Here is a 17,666-nt window from a genome sequence, read left to right on the forward strand (position 1 = left end):
CATTAATGCTCGACCTTCTTTATTATGTCATATTTATGGATAAGCTTCTATAAATCCTATCTGAGCTCTGGAGCATTAAGCTAGCTATAGCCTACCGAACAAATGTTCTTTTTTAATCAATAATACAATCACTAAATATTGTTAACTGCTGCTACAATGTCATTTGTGAAGTTTATGATCATGCTTTTTTTTTTAAATGAACGTTTTCATAAGTCAGAAAAAAGGCGAGAGAGTTTCTTTTGTCCTCCCTGGCTTGCCGTGGGCGTGTGTATAAAGCCGGCCTGCGCAGCTCCGGTAGTTCTTCTACCACGTTTCACCGACACGTCTGTCTCTGTCTACGCCCGGAGCTCAACTAAAGAGGTAAGAAGACACAGAATTACCACATTTTGGAGCTGCATTGATGTCGTGTAGCGTTGACCGCTTCTTTATCCAAGTCTAGACACTCATTTAATCCATGTTTGATTGGTATTTTGCACCGACTATAGTATTCTCCCGTGTGCGAACCAAAGTGAATGGATTCAAGTGAAATGGTGGTAGTTGCGTGTTTTGAACATCACACAGTGTTAAAGTACTGGACTTAAAACGCGTGTTCTTAGTTGTACGATTGTCCCGTAACTCCGTGAACAAAAGACCATGTGCCTGTGTGGACTAGGCCTCGCCCCAAACCGGCTGGAAACGTGACATTTGAGCCCCTGCAGGAGAACGCGCTGCTTGTAGACCGTGCCGTTTGGGGTTTTGGCTGGATGTGTGCGCTTCTGTGGACTCGATGTGAAGGTTTGCTGGGGGAATGCGGGATATGGGCTGACGCGGGGCTGTCAGACGCACCCGGCTCTGCGTGCGTCACCATTTAGCGCTGTGCGTAAAGGCGAAGTGCTGCGCGGTGCACTGCCGGTTCCTGTTGAGTTTGCAGGCTGCAGTGACATGCAAGCTTGTTCCTGGGACGTTGCCTGATTCCTATTCAGTTTTACTGACCGCAGTGCCCTACCAACCTTGGACAGCCGTAGTGCTTTGCTCAATGTACTTGTTAGGAATCATTTGTGTTGGCAGTTGGCTCTAACGAAAAACTGGTTATGTAATTTATGTTCGTTATAAAGTGGCAGTGGCAATCTCCCTGTAAGCGTTTCTTACACTAAAGATGGTATGGTTGGGTATTTATTCCTGTGTAGAGCAGTGCTAAAGTAATCTAAATCTATTCTCCTAATAATCTGTCACCGTGCAGTTTGTTATATTGGCCAGTGGTTGGACTCTGAAGGGATGAATTTGGTATGGTTTACGACAGAATTTCAACTGCTCAAAAAAACTAAACATTCTACAAATGTCATTTAAATTGGCACAGGAGCCTGTATAATTCAATGAGACTGTTTTGGAAAGTTATCTGAAACAATGTCCATGATTCACAAACCTGCCACATTCATCTACTGAAAACAACCTTTTCATTTACCTTTTCTTAGGTAAAATATATACAGTACTTTCTTGTGGAGTGACGGTCACATTTTCACCATGAAGACGACTTTGGCATTAACATGCACAACAATAGAGGAGAGAATTGGAAATGCATCACTTTCTGAGTCTATGGGAGCTTTTTTGGATGTTTTTAATGCACTTCCATTACCGCAAGTATTGGCAAAACCGGTGTCCTTTGCATTTTGAGGCAGGGAAGATGTCGGCTGCTTGTCTAACTTGGTTACTTTTAAAAGCTAGTAATCAGAAAAGTAAGTTACTTTTTAAAGGAGTAATCATGAGTATGTAATTGGGTTGCTTTTTCAAGTCTGTGGCAACACTGCATCTGACACACCGCGAGCCTCTTGACAGCCTTGACTCATTTGACCTTAGTTAATTTGTGCTGAGATGTAGAACCTGTAGTCTAATTAGATTCATTAGGTCTGCTAGTAATAACGCTATTTTGGTTCTTATAGCCAGACGCTTATGTTTTCGTACCTGACGGTTTTGGCAAAAGGGACGGGAATGAAATTTAAAGTCACGATTATCTTTGCGGAAATAAATCGATTTAACGATATCACGGTATTTGCCTATGGTTAAAAAAATTCACGAACTGATTTTACAGAAATGATGGGAATTGTGTAACAAAACATTCCTCTTTTTCTCCTATAAATGTCATTGAGTGAGACCCAATAAAGTATATTTAAACAAATTCGACTCAAAAGATATCAAAATGGCTGTAATTTATAATCATAGAACGAAACCAGTTGATCTATAGCCATAATCGAGAGTCACGTTGCTAGTTTTCTAGCACTACATTTAGCGATATCTCGTGATATAGCTGTAGAACAAAGCTCGACCCCATCCACATGAAACAACCCAACCATTAGACCTTGACCATAGACAAAGTCCAACATTCAGTTTCTCTCGTGGCCACAATAGTATCAGTTGCATAAACTCTATTTTAAATGATTGGTGACTTACAATGATGTGGCGTCTTGTCAATGCAATATTGTAGCAATTTGTGTATGTAACTGAATTGGAAGCATTAGTAGCTCTAACATGGTAAATTCATATTTGATTTTGATAAAACTTCTATGAATAACCATAATGTTAACCAATGTTTACCAAAAATCACTTGTAATTGTATGAAAGCTGTTCTGTCACCGGCGAGTGCTCAAAGCTTTCATCATGTGATGTCTTGTTTTTACTGGCAGCTAGGAAGCAGCAATTCCAGTACTTGAACTGGATGGTTTCTGAATCCACAGAAGGGCGTGGATCTCTATGAATCACTTCTGGAGAGTGGCACTATTTAGCGGGCTCTTGTGTCTGCACACTTTAAAAGCCCAACAGTGTTCCCTGAAGGGGTAAGGGTTAAGTGTGCCGTGTTGGTGGAGGGCTCTTTATTTCTCCAGTGTGCTAAATCCTTTAATCATTATATGTTCAGATCCAAACTCATCCCCATGTCAACAACAACTCCTAACCTACTAAAATTGTGAGTAAAGTTTAATGTGCTCCATTCAAAGCATGAGCTCTTGACAGTGAGGCAGTAAATCTCATGATCATGTAAACTGAAATAAAGGAAAGCCCAGAGCTTTGCTTTTATGCTTTTTAAAATGTACAGTACACACAGAACCAGCTGAAGTGGTTCTGTTGCAACTTGTCATATTTCAGGAGAGATTTGTTGTTTTCAATGGCTTGGCTCAGAACTAGATTGCGGTCTTCTCAGATTGAATGCCACACTGCAGACTTGATCAATTTGGTGATGGGACAAACCTTCTGAAATTTATTTTATTCATTATAACTATTGTAGCCTGGCCTTAGCCATCCGTAAACTCTGTTATTTCCCTACATGTACGTCTGGGTCTGATCAGTGGCCGCGTTACATTGGTTGAATTTCTACCTACCATTCAGCGACCGGGGAGGAGGGAGTTGTAGGTGACGTCAAGCATTTGCGGGTTGTAGTTTGGCAATGGCGGCAGATGCGAAAGTAAAGGAAGCTCTTCAATCTGATCTGGCTCAGCTCCCAAATATCCAGAAACTGTCCAACAGTTATGATGGCTGCCTCACTCACTCAGGTGCATTATCTGAGTCTTGACCAAACGCTAGAGATTGGGTCAAATCGGATTAAATTCAAACTTTAAAAGGACTTCACCCAGGGCTGGGCGATTATGGATATTTTTATCCACCTTCTGCAAACATCTGTAAAGGAGACGCAAAAAAATGTATGTCTGAAGAATGTCATCGAGCGCATCTGTGTGCTGAGCCTTAAAGGCCACAACGTCAGAGTGAAACGCTAACCGCTTAATATTTACATAAAGAAATGAGTAAACTGATCGTAAAAAGACGATCAAACGTACAATTCACTGTTTAAGTCCAGCTAATCCACCACTGCGGCCTCAAAAACAAATCCACATGGTCCAAATAGCGAGCGATAGTTTTCCTCTTCATCCCCGTGCATGTCCTGGTCTCTGAGGCTCCTCACGTGTGTGTTTTGCCCTTTAGACGAGTTAACGTAACTTTGTAGCTGATTTTATCACCGGGTCCTCTCTGTTGCTGCATGTGTCATGCTGTGTTTCCCTGGGATTGACCTGACAGGCGCTGCAGCACTGCGCCATCCATATTTTTTTCCATAAATGCGACAGGACTGGATAATTCACAATCTCGTTGTTTTAAAATCGAGTTCGACCTTTTATTAAAATTATGATTAGAATTCTATTAATTGCCCAGCCCTACGTTCACCCCTCCCACCTGAAAACTGAGCTCAATTGTGAAGGTGACCCTCTCTACAAAATAAGTACGAGGGTTTGGTAAGACCAGGCTATATCTATTGTACTTATGAAATGTTCAATGTACAAAACACTAGTTTTTAACTTTAAAGGAACAGGCCACTGTTTTTCCATACTGAGATGTTCTTACCTGAGCTTAGATGAGCTCATGTGTACCTGTCTGGTCTTTGTGCGTGCCCTCAGTCATGCAAAGATGTTAGCATTTGGCCTCTCCCCACATATTCCTATAGCTCCAAACGGGGGGGGAACTTGGAAGCGACCAAGCTCTTCCATGGACACCCACAAAGACCAGACAGGTACGGATCAACTCGTCTAAGCTCAGGTAAGAACAGATCTCGTATGGAAAAACTGACCTGTTCCTATAACTTGGGTTTTCATCACAATTTATCTTCAGTCTCATTTTGTTGCATCAAGCATGAACAATATTAAACATTGAACAGATTTTGAAAGATAAAAACATCTCATCAGGTTGTCCCAAAAGCAGCAGCATCTCACACTCGTAGAGGGACATTTATGTCCTTGATGAGTGAGTACTTTTACTCAAGTCGGTCCTGAGCAGAAACGGAATCTTGATGCTCAGGTGATTCATTTCTTTCCCAGGATCTCAACCAGAAGTTTCCTAAGAGGGAAAACATTTGACTTGTTTTTGTCATAGTATTGCTAAATAGCAGGGAATAATGTGTCAATTTGCAGGGTTCATAAATGCATTTGAACAATGACAGGATGGATATGAGAAACTTTAAAGTACAGATGAAACCGTATGTCTGTGTTGGAGTTCTGCTCTGCTTTTGAAACGGTGATAGTTTAAACGGGGCCAGTGGGACAATTTGGAAGAACTTTGAAGGACAGGAGTTGTGTTTGAGTTTGGAAAGGAGAAGTTGGCCATAATACTTTTGTCACTTTGAACAGTGGATAAATGTGTAGATCGCCTGTCCAGGTCCTTATGGTAAATCCTCATTGATGTAGCTGTTAGCGCTGTTGTGGCTAACAGCGAGAGCAGTGTCCAACGATAGAGCTGTGCTCGTCAGAAGCGGCCGTGCGGAAACAAGTTCCGGGTGCTTAAGCGGCCCCATTTTATGCAGATTTAATGAGGGATTAATTGAGCGAATCAGTGAAGCGCGACGGTTTATGTTTGAAGATTATTACTAAACGATCCGTTTTAATCGCATCATTGCATCTATGCTACAACATACATTTAAGTTCACTGAATTCTGGGACTGTATTTCTGCAATAAAGACTCAAGAGACCGTTTAATAATGGATAAACATGGAAAATGTTAAATTCCACCGGCACTGCAAATGTGATACCTTTATTCTTTGGCATTTGACAATATAAAGGTCAAAGAATGATTTCCTCTGACAATATGATTGGGTCAGACTGGTCTTTACATTACGATACAAACGAGGCACTTCAGGAAATCTTATCCTCTTTATCACAACGCAAAGGGTACCAGGCAGCATCAACTTTACATGGTGTTTCACACAAACCTTACATACTGTTTAAATTTCAGTCAACCATTGGTCAATGTTTGTGTTTTGTATATTGCTTATATTATAATAATTATATTACCTCAGATATGGGATACAGCTCAAGTTTGTCATATGCATCAAGCACAGGGTACCAAAAGCACTGAAGAGTTTTGCCCTGGCGCTCTCTGCTGAACAGGAAACTAATCTACATATAAACATAAATACAACAAAACATTCCAACAGTAAAATGCAAAAAAACCTCAGCTCTCCTTAAAGGAATAGGCCACCGTTTTTACATACTGAGATATGTTCTTACCTCACTTTAGCCGAGTTAATATATCCCCGTCTGGTCTTTGTCCGTGCGCTCTGCCAGGCAAACGGAGCACATACGCAGCCTCTCCCACATGTCACATAGCTCCAAAAAAGCTCACGATAGAAGCTACCAAGCTCTTCCACGTGTTCCCTATTTAAATAAAGTTACGTGAAGTGTTTTCATGCGAAGTATATTTACACAGAAATGTAACATGTCGATTTTATAAGCAGATAAAAAGGGGGACTATATTGTGAGGCGTAATGATACGAGGAGTAAAACGTCCGCGCAGTAACTCCTAAAGGTTATTGACGGAAGTGAGCAGGAGAAGTCTTTAGGAGTTACTGCGCTTCTACCGTGAGCTTTTTCGGAGCTATGTGACATGTGGGAGAGGCTGCGTATGTGCTCCGTTTGCCTGGCAGAGCGCACGGACAAAGACCAGACGGGGATATATTAACTCGGCTAAAGTGAGGTAAGAACATATCTCGGTATGTAAAAACGGTGGCCTGTTCCTTTAAGGCTGATGTTCATGGGCCTCGCCGCCCGAGGATAAAAACTATCTGGGAAACGAGATTTCTGAGTTTTGAGGCTCCGCAGACGTCTCACCTTAGCTGCTTATGCAATCAAAGCCAAATGGCGTCCTATGGGTAAAACCAGTTTAAATGAACAATGAGTCATTCTCTGGGTTTAATAAAATCTGCATTATTATACAGTACATTTTATAGAACGTGCTCATTGCAGTCATCTACCCCAGTGCCTAAATGAGGCACAGAGACCTGGCTTGTATATTCTTGGTGAGGGCGGGACTTGAGCTCATCGGCTGATACGGCTGTATGTCCACAACGTTTCAAATGGTGCAAAGATTTATTTATTTTTTGGTTAATTTGGTAGGGATGGTGCATGTTGAACAAGACACACCGGATTGTACCCTTGGGATAATTTCCATCCGTCGTCCCCCATGGGCGCTCTCGAACGCACTCATTCATCCTGGCCTATTGTACATGTTTTTAGTGGCAGGGGAAATCTAGTACCTGGAGAACCAGGTTGCTGTGAAGCGCGCTAACCACTGTAGTGCTGTGCCTGGTGGTGGGAACTCCACTCAAAACAGAAAGTAAGCCAGAGGCCAGTGTGGATGCTTGTCCTGACTCCTGAGCGGTGTGCCTGGTGCAGCACAGTGCGCTTCTCCTTTGGCTTAGGGAGGGTGAAGTGTGTCGTCAGTGGGCGGGGTTTCGCTCTGTGTGTGTGTGAGTGAAGCGGGTGGAGTCAGTCTCTATGTCTCTGCTTGTGACATGGGGTCGGCTCCATCGGCGGCCGGCCCCACTGCTGCCAACTGCAAGTGAGTCGTCCAGACTTAGGATTATTTCTGCTTTATTTTTGTGATTTCACTTTGTCCCTTTCTTTTGAAATCTTCTCTAAATTTTCCATTTTATATTCCTAATTCCCGTTTTTGGTTCCAACAGAGAAATGGCTGATAACACGGAGCGCACTTTCATCGCCATCAAGCCCGACGGCGTGCAGAGGGGCCTGATCGGGGACATCATCAAGCGCTTCGAGCAGAAGGGCTTCAAGCTGGTCGGGATGAAGATGCTGCATGTGAGTATCTTCGGATGGTGATGAGTCCTGCTCTTTTCGTTTCTACTGGAATAATGTTTTATAAAATTGCCACTTAAGCTTTCGGGAGTCAGTTTTTCATGATCGCATGCACCATTAAGCCTTTCCTGTTTCTGTGTAACAAACGGCAAAAAGTGCTAAAAAGATAAAACACAAACGCTAAGTGACTTGACCACGAAGCCGTATGTTAAGCTGTATTTTGTAATAACAGGTCATAGGTCATATTTTTGATGCCTGTTGTATAACCTTTTAACTGCACTATTGAGTACTTTATTATGCATTGGCAATTACGTTGTTTATTCATTCATAAAAGTTTTACAAACTGAATTTATAAGCGCCTAAATGGGATAACAAAGTAACAATGCTCTTTATGTGCTCATAAATGCATAAGAAATGATTAGTAAATGTGTTGGAAATGAGTAGATCAGTGTTTACAAATGCGTGCGTGTGCGGTTTTCTTTTGTAACACACATGTATTACAGAATAAAAGTATCGTTTTGATCTGTTGCAAAACGAGGGATTACAAAATGCAGCTCAACAGAATACACATGACAAACTTTAGGTGCAATTTTTTACATGACTCCTAGTGTCCTTTTATGGTTTTGCAATGAAAAACGTGTCTTTCTAGAATGGGCTGGTCTTGAAAAACACTTTACAATCTTTGACAAAGAGGCAACTGCTAGTCATGAGCACACGGTCTATTCCTGGGCCTGTGATCCACGGCTTCGCGCTAGTTTGTGCGCTGGAATAGATGGAGATAATGAGCTCAATGGAGGTGCTAAGCTGAGGGCCTGTTTTATCCCCGGAAGGGTAGGTAGCTCCAGGCTCTCTGCAGCAGAGTTCCACCTCGAAGGTCAGAAGCAGCTTTATTTAACCAGGAAATCTTTTTTGAGAGACCTGGCCAAGCGGGAATTTATTTACAGCCATTTTATTCCATCTGGAAAAACGGAGGATAAAACAGTGTTGCAATTATTTGCACCTTTATCTCCATCCAAGTAAAATGCTCCTGTTCACCTGCCTCTGTGCAGTTTACTTGTTTTATTGTCCGGAGACTGGGGATATGTATTGTAGTTTTCGAACAGTCGACTCTTTCCCCTTTCTCTCCTGTTCGCACCTCCCTCAAGATCACTCATAAGCATGAGCTTGTCCTGGGACTTATGTGAAGGATATTATATTCCTTTTCTTTGTGGTGCTAGCACCAGGCTAAGAAACTTGGCTAGCAAGCTAGGCAATGCTACAACTTGCCAAAGTATCCAGGATGAAACTCCTGAGCCCTTTCCTCGCAAATATGAGCCACAAAAGCAAAATCCTTCATATCATTAGATTCTCTAAGCCCCTGAAGCCTCCACAGTCATGTTTATGCTGCTGCTTTGAGTGACTCTGAGCAGCTTCTCTGCCTGGTCCTGAAATCAGCTGCACATGCAAATGATCTCATCTACCACAGTATGAAAGTTTACACCATGTCGTGCACAGTATACGCAGTAGTTTTGACACCGATCTGGACCAACCCTCCTGTAGGTGATTGTTTTGGAACAGAAGCAGCTACAATTTACACACATTCCTTTTGACCATACAAGAAACCACACAAGGCTCAAACTACATAAAAAAGGTGTACAATGGACACATTATAATTTACCTGTTATTAAATGAGTACAACATGAGATGGTGAGTGTGTGGTGTAGGACAGTCTGAACGGGTGGGTTTTCAGTCTGTACATAGACTCCCTGCCACTCTTAAAATCCAGAGGTCATGAGGGAGAGTTCCAGAGCTGGGGAGCCAAGCGGCTGAATGCTCTGTGCCCCATGGTGACAGAGCTGGAGTGTGCAGGCAGGACGTCCGATATGTACGGAGGGGCCAGGTTATGAAGTGCTTTAGACAAGTTAAATGGGCCTGTATTTAGTTCAGTCCTATGTAATATCGCTGACTTTGTTATTAACACCCTAATGAAGCCTTTGCAGGTCTGCACCTGAATCTTCAAATTACAAATGAAGTTTCCACATTTTTGAGCCTAAAAACACATTGAGAAAGGGTTTCCTCACTTACAGTAGCATGTAGACACCAGGTTTTCCAGTCTTGTATTTGGAACGATTAAATGTTTCCATATACCTAGCCTGGTTCACGGCTAGGTAAAGGTATACCTAGCCAACAAGCTTAAACCATCCAAAACCACCCCTAAATTATTTGGCGAAATGTAAGTTAAAGATTGAAGTTTGAACCTGGCTCATCCATTAATTGGGCTTTGTAAACTTCCGGCATAAAAATGGCCTACAATTTCACAATCTAACCATTCTGGATAATAAACGGTCCTTACCTAAATGGTTGTTGCTTTCTTGGTGTTTCTCTTGACCTTGTGTGGTGTGTTGCAGGCCTCTCAGGAGCTGCTCAACAAGCACTACGCTGACCTGTCGTCCAGAGGCTTCTTCCCTGCTCTCATCGCCTACATGAGCTCCGGACCCGTGGTTGCTATGGTGAGACTAGTATGAAGACTGTAAGGTCCTCATATAAGGACTGTGCACAATACACTGCGTCCTAATTATTATGCAAATGGCTTTTGAGTTGACAATTTAGAAAATCTGAGAAAAATAACGGTCAGCATGATTTTCAAGTCTTTAATTGTGAGGGGATCATTTAAAATCTTCCAGTAATAGTATTTTATTAAAACATATAGTAAAGTCAATCTACTGTTCCAAATGATGATGCAACTCATCGTTTCAAATCACAAATCTCTTAACCTGGATATTTCGGGAAAGATTGAGCTAATTCATCGTACTGTTTTCATACCTAGACCAAGGCATTCTACTATTTCACGCTTTTCATCAGAGATCCTTTTTCTTTCCCATATTGCTGGAACATGGTGGTCTGCTTAATGTGGAATGTCCTCTTTCAGTAGTTTTTCCCCGTTGGGTTTGCATGAAAACTACACCGGTGCCTGAGATTATCAGTGATTCAAAGAGCCCTGAAACACTACCATCCATGGGTTTCATTGACAACCTTTATTTTTTTTAACGTACCTTTTTGACAGAAATGCGATTTGCATAATTTGAAACGTAAAAGTGCTGTTAAACATTCCGGTCCTCATTTCTTACATTCCGGCTTCATGTAGCAAGAGGCCTTTTTAAAGGAGTTTCCTTATCTGACCGGTGTGCTGCGCTTGTGTGCAGGTGTGGGAAGGACAAGGCGCAGTGAAGACCGGCAGGGTGATGCTGGGCGCCACCAACCCCGCCGACTCCGCCCCCGGCACCATCAGGGGAGACTTCTGCATCGAAGTTGGCAAGTGAGTAACCGCCGTCAACCCGCCGAGTCACTGCTCGGATGGGTTTACAGTTTGGCCTCTCCAGGTTGAGCTTTGAGATGTGGGTTATGGCACAGCTCATAACCCACATCTAAAAGCTCAATTTGTCCAGAGCATCGTCTGAGTGACAGGAAACCAGTGCATAGAGTCTAAACCAGGACATGCGACCACACCTGTTACATGGGCTGTAAAATCATCCTTGTGACTGCACGGTCTTCTCTTCCAGGAACATCATCCATGGCAGCGACTCTGTGGCCAGCGCACAGCAGGAGATCGGCCTATGGTTCACCCCAGAGGAGCTGGTCACCTACAAGAGCTGTGCCTTCGAATGGCTGTACTGAGCTGCCGCACGGACCTCCACACACTTGCCTCTTTCATTCCCCCGTGTCCTCTGTAGGGGCTCCATTTCCACACTGGTCCTCTGTAGGGGCCTGTTCCACATTGGTGCTCGTTAGGGGCCATTTCCAAACCTGTCCTGTAGGCTAGGGGTAACGGTTTTCCTTCATTCGCCCTCTTCTGAACTGGACATGACTGCACTTATTCCCTTAGACATTCCATCTCCCTTTGACTCTAGTCCTGCGTGTCATTTGTAAAAGGTGAAACTTTCCAATAAAAAGCCTCAACAAACTGCTCTCGTTCCTTTTGACTGATTTAACATTGTTTAGTTAAAATCTAGTTTTTACTTGGTGTTTACATATTTGCTCTGAGCTGTTGAAAATGTGTCTTTACACACGACGTTAAGAGCAGTCTCAGGTCGGCCCACAAATCGCTCAGTTTCCGCTATTTTCACTGCAGGCTAGATCTGAGGACTTCGGATTGAAGTTCTGATCTAGTTCTTAATCCTTATGACGCAATAAGGTCAACTGTTAGATCCCTTTGCGGTTGGGAACTGGCGCTACAGCAGCAAGTCACCACTGATTGGTCAGGCCTTTAACATTTGTGAAACGGTAGCTGAGTCGGTAGTCGGCTTGCATATTCAACCAGGCTCTATCATGACTTGTTCGCAGAAAATATAGGCAATTTTTATCCTCTCATAGCCTACATGCCTGATTTTGATGGAAACACTTTTATTGAATAAGGTTAGCTTGACCTGTGACATGTTTATCCCCATGGTTAAAACACTTCATTATCCAGAGTTGCAAATGCAAAATTCCGAGATCCTGATGCTGCTTAACTTTGGTCTGGACGTCAAAGTGAAAGTAAACGTACACAGCTAGATTTTGTTTTAATTCTGTATGGATTAAGCCTAGATGCCGATCAGAGATGGGCAGGCTATAAAAGTCTGTTATAAATGGGTTTATGAAAACTTTTTTTTTTTTTTTTTTTTCCTTTTCCTTTTTTCCTATCGCTGTTCAATGTAAAAGGCAGCATGGAGAACAAAGTATTTTGTAGATGAGCGCTGTGCCCCACCTATGGCCAAATTTTGCTTTATACAAAGGTGTTCTGATGCAGAAGTAAAGCAACAACCACAGTTGGTCCGCTATGGCCACTTTGGTCCAGCTATGGTCCGAAATGGTCCAGCTATGGTTTGTTATGGCCACTATGGTCCGCTATGGTCCACTCCTGAACTCCTTCACGATTATGGCTCATATTTCCGTGTACTCGCTGACACATTTCATGGCGAGTGGTTTGTTTGGGCCGATGTTAGGAGCCTGATTGACCCACGCATGCGCAGTCCAGATGGGCATTCGCCTTATACGATGTTAGTTTTCGAGGTTTTAATTGTGTTGCAGTAAATACTCCTATGGGCAAAAGAAAGTGGATGAAGGGATGTGTAAACCAGACAAGAACATAACTCTGGTTTCTTCAGGTGCAACCAGAACATTTAAGGCACCATCGAAATTAAAGTACCAACCGTTTGGGAAGCGGTGGCTGAGAATAGATACATTTCTAGAAACGTGGCCTGCGAACAATGTTTGTTCCTTTAGACCCTTCCGAAATATTTCATATTCGAGCCTATACCAGGTTGTTATGCTGCAGTTTATCTCTGGAGTTTTTTTTTTAAACAGCCAGAGATGAGACCTGGCCAAGGCCTTTCAACATAAATCGACTAACACATTGCTGTAACAAACAGAACCAGACAGACTCACGGTAAAAAAAAATCAACAGGAGACAAGACAATATAAGACAAGCAAAACAAAGATTAAACAAATGCAAACTGACAACACAGACAATGACAAAAAGAGGAAGGCATTAAATGGTTTTAAGGATATAGATGACAATAAGTAAGGATGTGTCACATAGAGCTGGTGGACCTTGAACACATCTGTAGGGGGTGACCTTGAGCTGAATCTTCTGGGGCAGAACTCCAGCCCATACGACATATGAGCTGCTGCAAAGATTATGTAAATAGTTTGTTATATATATTTAATATTTTGATCGAGTTCTTATTCCAACCTTTGTTTAGAGATCTAATGTACATTTCAATTTCATTTAAGAATATTTTAATGAGGGGATAACTCTAGTTTTCACTAAATTTTACTTTGTTTTAGGTAAATTCCATATTCATAAAGAAGTTCACCATAAATTTTATTTTCCAATTGCTGTGGTTATAAGTTATATTTTGGTAATTCAATATATTAAATGTTTTCTGACGCACGTATGATTCAAGGTCTTTCCGAAATTTCTGTCTGTATTTGCAATCGAAGAACAAATGTTTGAGGTTTTCTTGTCTCACAGAAAGTACAACCTGATGATTTATCCGAGTACTTTGCGACTCTCAGAGTAGTCGGGTACACATTATGTAGCACCTTCCAGTGCACCTCTCTGACTTTGCTGTAAATACAGTACGTGAATGAGCCGGGCTGCGTCCCAACATACTTCTAAAACCTGAGCAGACCAGTCAGCTTTGCAGGCAGGTGTTGGTGCCTTAAGATCTTTAAATGCATTTTAATGTGTTTATTAGAGCATTTTTCATCTCTAATATCAATTCCATTCAGAAAAACTTGACCTAAAGCTGTGTCTTTGGCGGTTTTGTTTTGCCCTTTCAGTAACTGTTTGATTCCTGTGGAAATACTTTTGATCACGTGATTATATTCTTGTTACAGGAAAATTATAGTGATTTATAAAATTTCCATACTCCATAATATCTCCCCCCATTCTCAAACATATCTTCGATGAAAATATTTTTTTTATCGACCCATTTCTTAATACACAGTGATTTATTCCGTGTTAATATATATTCATTGTTCCACATTATGCTTTTATGGGGGAGAAATGATGATTGTGACTCAGCTTCCATGCCAGCAAAGCCTGTTGGTAAAAAGTAGACAATTTTAGCGGCCGATTAGTTAGATAATAATTACATTTTAACAAAAACTGTAAACCTCCGACTTGCTTAAAGATGTTCATGGGGATAAGATACCATAAAGAGTCGGAGTTCTAAGACATGCTTGGATCCATTTGATCTTAAAAGTATCTATGAAGTTCAGCAGCTCAAGACCTCCTGCACCTCTGTGTGTTAATATACATTTTTGAACTTGGTGTTGTTTCCATGCAAAATCTATGACCAAGTTATTTATATCCTTGCATGTTGAGTTTTGGGTGAAGAGATGCCTCCTGTGATGACGAGCCGAAACCAAATGTGCACTGAGCGCTTTGTCCAGCAGAGGTCGCCGGAGACTTGGCGCGGCACAGCGACAGACCCAACATTACGCAGCCAATAAGCAGCCAAGTCCTGTTTCTTTAGGTAACTCGACTGGAGTAGAGGAGTTATAAATGATATATATATGATATAAAGTACATGGTGTTGCTGCCTTTACCCATAAAGTTATGATTTGTGTCAAGCTTTTTGATGGTGACCATGTTACGCAAAATGAAGTTGAGCCATGTCTTTCAGCTTTGTGCCCACAGGCATCATGAAAGCTTTAAGTTAAAGGGCCTAAATCATCATGTCGTATTAGCTCCATGTTACAAATAAAAGCTGGGTAAAATGGGGCACTTATTGGCAGCAAAGCATGAGCCCAGAGAGACACACGTTACTTACAGGACAATTAAAGTATTTTCAAAGAATACTCGTGTATTCCTTTTGATTGGACTGTGAGGCCATGCATGAAGAAAATTAAAATAAACGATGATAAAGACAATTTGACACAGAACAATGTATTTACAGATGTGCAGGTGCATTAAGGGTTAGCAGCAGATATGAGTGTGGACATACAGGCGCCATAGCCTGTAACAACAGGACCTATAGACAACTCTCATCTGCTCCAGAGGGCGCCTCAACACATGCGTTCACCTTTTATTCACTCTTCATGTGGATTGTAGCCTTTTCCCTCCAAAAATCTGCAACGTGCCTTTTTCAAGACCCCATCCCCTATTCTCCCCCTCCCCCTCTCCCCCTCTCTCCCCCTCTCCCCCTCCGCGTCAGAGCGGCTCCTCCAATCCCAGCTCAGACCCGGCACAGCGGAGTCTGCAGAGTCCAGCATAAAAGCTGCGGCTGCGCCTCTGTCCCTCAGTCACTCCGCTGATCCTGAGCAGAGAAACATGCCTGAACCAGCCAAGTCCGCGCCCAAGAAGGGCTCCAAGAAAGCCGTGACCAAGACCGCAGGGAAAGGCGGCAAGAAGAGGAGAAAGTCCAGGAAGGAGAGCTACGCCATCTACGTGTACAAGGTGCTGAAGCAGGTCCACCCCGACACCGGCATCTCCTCCAAGGCCATGAGCATCATGAACTCCTTTGTCAACGACATCTTTGAGCGCATCGGAGGAGAGGCCTCCCGCCTGGCGCACTACAACAAGCGCTCCACCATCACCTCCAGGGAGATCCAGACCGCCGTGCGCCTCCTGCTGCCCGGAGAGCTGGCCAAGCACGCCGTGTCCGAGGGCACCAAGGCCGTGACCAAGTACACCAGCTCCAAGTAAACTGTCCGTCCTCTGAACACACAACGGCTCTTTTAAGAGCCTCACACTTCAATAAACGAGCTGTGCTTCTGGTTTGGAGCTGATGCCCTTTGTCTTAAGTAGCATTTAAAGATCAGTGTGAAAGATTTTACACCAATTAACTATTTAAGTCCCTGGTAAACCATGAGCCGGGTTACACTGACGGCGAACCCATTTTAGAAATAAGTGAAATGTACTTTGACCTGCATCAGACCGGACTGTTTCTCTAACAGTGGTTCACTGCAGCTGCTCTAGGTTCAGCATTTGAACATTTCCTCCCACGAGGACTCAGAGTAATCAGCAGAAACATGAACAGTGTCTGTTATAACTTTGTGCTCGTCGATGTTGAGCAAAAGAGCGCTTTATGACGCGGGAGAGAGAAAGGAGTATTGAGGTTATTCTATATACTGCACTTATATACTATATACTGCACTTATATACTATATACTGCACTTATATACTATATACTGCACTTATATACTATATACTGCACGTATATACTATATACTGCACTTATATACTATATACTGCACTTATATACTATATACTGCACGTATATACTATATACTGCACTTATATACTATATACTGCACGTATATACTATATACTGCACTTATATACTATATACTGCACTTATATACTGCACTTATATACTATATACTGCACTTATATACTATATACTGCACTTATATACTATATACTGTAACTTAGTCAAATCCAATCCCAGAAATACACAGGATCCTTGTCTCCTGTTGAGTGTGTAGAGGACACAGTTAACTGTGAAATGGTGTTTAGTTAATGTAACAGTGATGTTTTAATCTATACATGAATAAAAGTCCTAACATGTGGACCACAGAGGAGTGGGCGGGGCCCAGTCTGAGCCTGTCCTCTGATTGGTGCGTCACTGAAAGGCCCGCGCTCTCGCACATAAAGGGCGCTGCGCCTCGGTCTCCGCTCATTCTTCCTGTGAGTCTTTTCCACAGTAAATCACTTCAACATGAGCGGCAGAGGCAAAACCGGCGGAAAGGCCCGCGCTAAGGCCAAGTCCCGCTCCTCCAGGGCCGGGCTGCAGTTCCCCGTGGGCCGTGTGCACAGGCTGCTCCGCAAAGGAAACTACGCCCAGCGCGTGGGCGCCGGAGCCCCCGTGTACCTGGCGGCCGTGCTGGAGTATCTGACCGCTGAGATCCTGGAGCTGGCGGGAAACGCAGCTCGTGACAACAAGAAGACCCGTATCATCCCCCGCCACCTGCAGCTGGCCGTGCGCAACGACGAGGAGCTCAACAAACTGCTGGGAGGAGTGACCATCGCTCAGGGAGGAGTGCTGCCTAACATCCAGGCCGTGCTGCTGCCCAAGAAGACCGAGAAGGCCAAGTAAAGTGTCCGAGACACTGACCTCAACAACGGCTCTTTTAAGAGCCACCCACAGCCTCAGAAAGAGCCGCTTCAGTCCCTGAGGATCATGTGATGGTTTATCCAGACTGCGTAATGCGCCTTTACGCATCAGCCACGGTTCCACTCCAGTGTTGGTTTATATTACTTGCAACACCAGTGTGCCTTTATTTAATGCATAGTTTCGGCCAGTGGCGTTTTTTTTTTTTTTAATGAGAAGCCTTAAACCTCTTCAATAGGGTGTGGCCTGCTGTCATTAAGGCCCATGGCAAACGGAGACCGCATCCTATACAACATTCTGTACATAAAACAAAACCAGTACATAGTAAATAAAACAGTACACAGTCAAACTCTAAACATATTTGCAATAAACAGTAGCATTTGTTCCAAAACAAGAGACGTATGAGGTAAACCGTTATTTTTCATTTCTGTTTTAAAGAGGTTGGTCTGTTTTCGGTCCTTGGTCCACAGATGGTAATAGGCTACGT

At 43.0% G+C, this 17,666-nt stretch overlaps 3 protein-coding genes across 3 annotated transcripts; all 3 read left to right on the forward strand.

Moving 5' to 3' along the window:
* Window positions 1–252: 252 nt before the first annotated feature.
* nme2a (NME/NM23 nucleoside diphosphate kinase 2a) lies at window positions 253–11,538 on the forward strand. The gene is made up of 5 exons (XM_079577700.1): window positions 253–360; window positions 7,469–7,601; window positions 9,986–10,087; window positions 10,781–10,893; window positions 11,138–11,538. The coding sequence occupies exons 2-5, from the start codon at window positions 7,473–7,475 to the stop codon at window positions 11,250–11,252; spliced, it is 459 nt and encodes a 152-aa protein (XP_079433826.1). The 5' UTR covers window positions 253–360; window positions 7,469–7,472; the 3' UTR covers window positions 11,253–11,538.
* A 3,848-nt stretch (window positions 11,539–15,386) lies between these two features.
* LOC306978386 (histone H2B) lies at window positions 15,387–15,786 on the forward strand. Its single transcript, XM_079576909.1, has one exon. The coding sequence runs from the start codon at window positions 15,397–15,399 to the stop codon at window positions 15,769–15,771; it is 375 nt and encodes a 124-aa protein (XP_079433035.1). The 5' UTR covers window positions 15,387–15,396; the 3' UTR covers window positions 15,772–15,786.
* Window positions 15,787–16,767: 981 nt separating this feature from the next.
* Window positions 16,768–17,164, forward strand: LOC306979007 (histone H2A; the record flags this gene model as incomplete). The annotated part of the gene is made up of 1 exon (XM_079577775.1): window positions 16,768–17,164. Exon 1 carries the CDS (start codon window positions 16,787–16,789, stop codon window positions 17,162–17,164), a length of 378 nt encoding a protein of 125 aa, XP_079433901.1. The 5' UTR covers window positions 16,768–16,786.
* Between the last annotated feature and the right edge of the window lie 502 nt (window positions 17,165–17,666).

This window comes from Gobius niger, assembly GCF_951799975.1.
Source record: "Gobius niger genome assembly, chromosome: 19".
Lineage (NCBI taxonomy): Eukaryota > Metazoa > Chordata > Actinopteri > Gobiiformes > Gobiidae > Gobius > Gobius niger.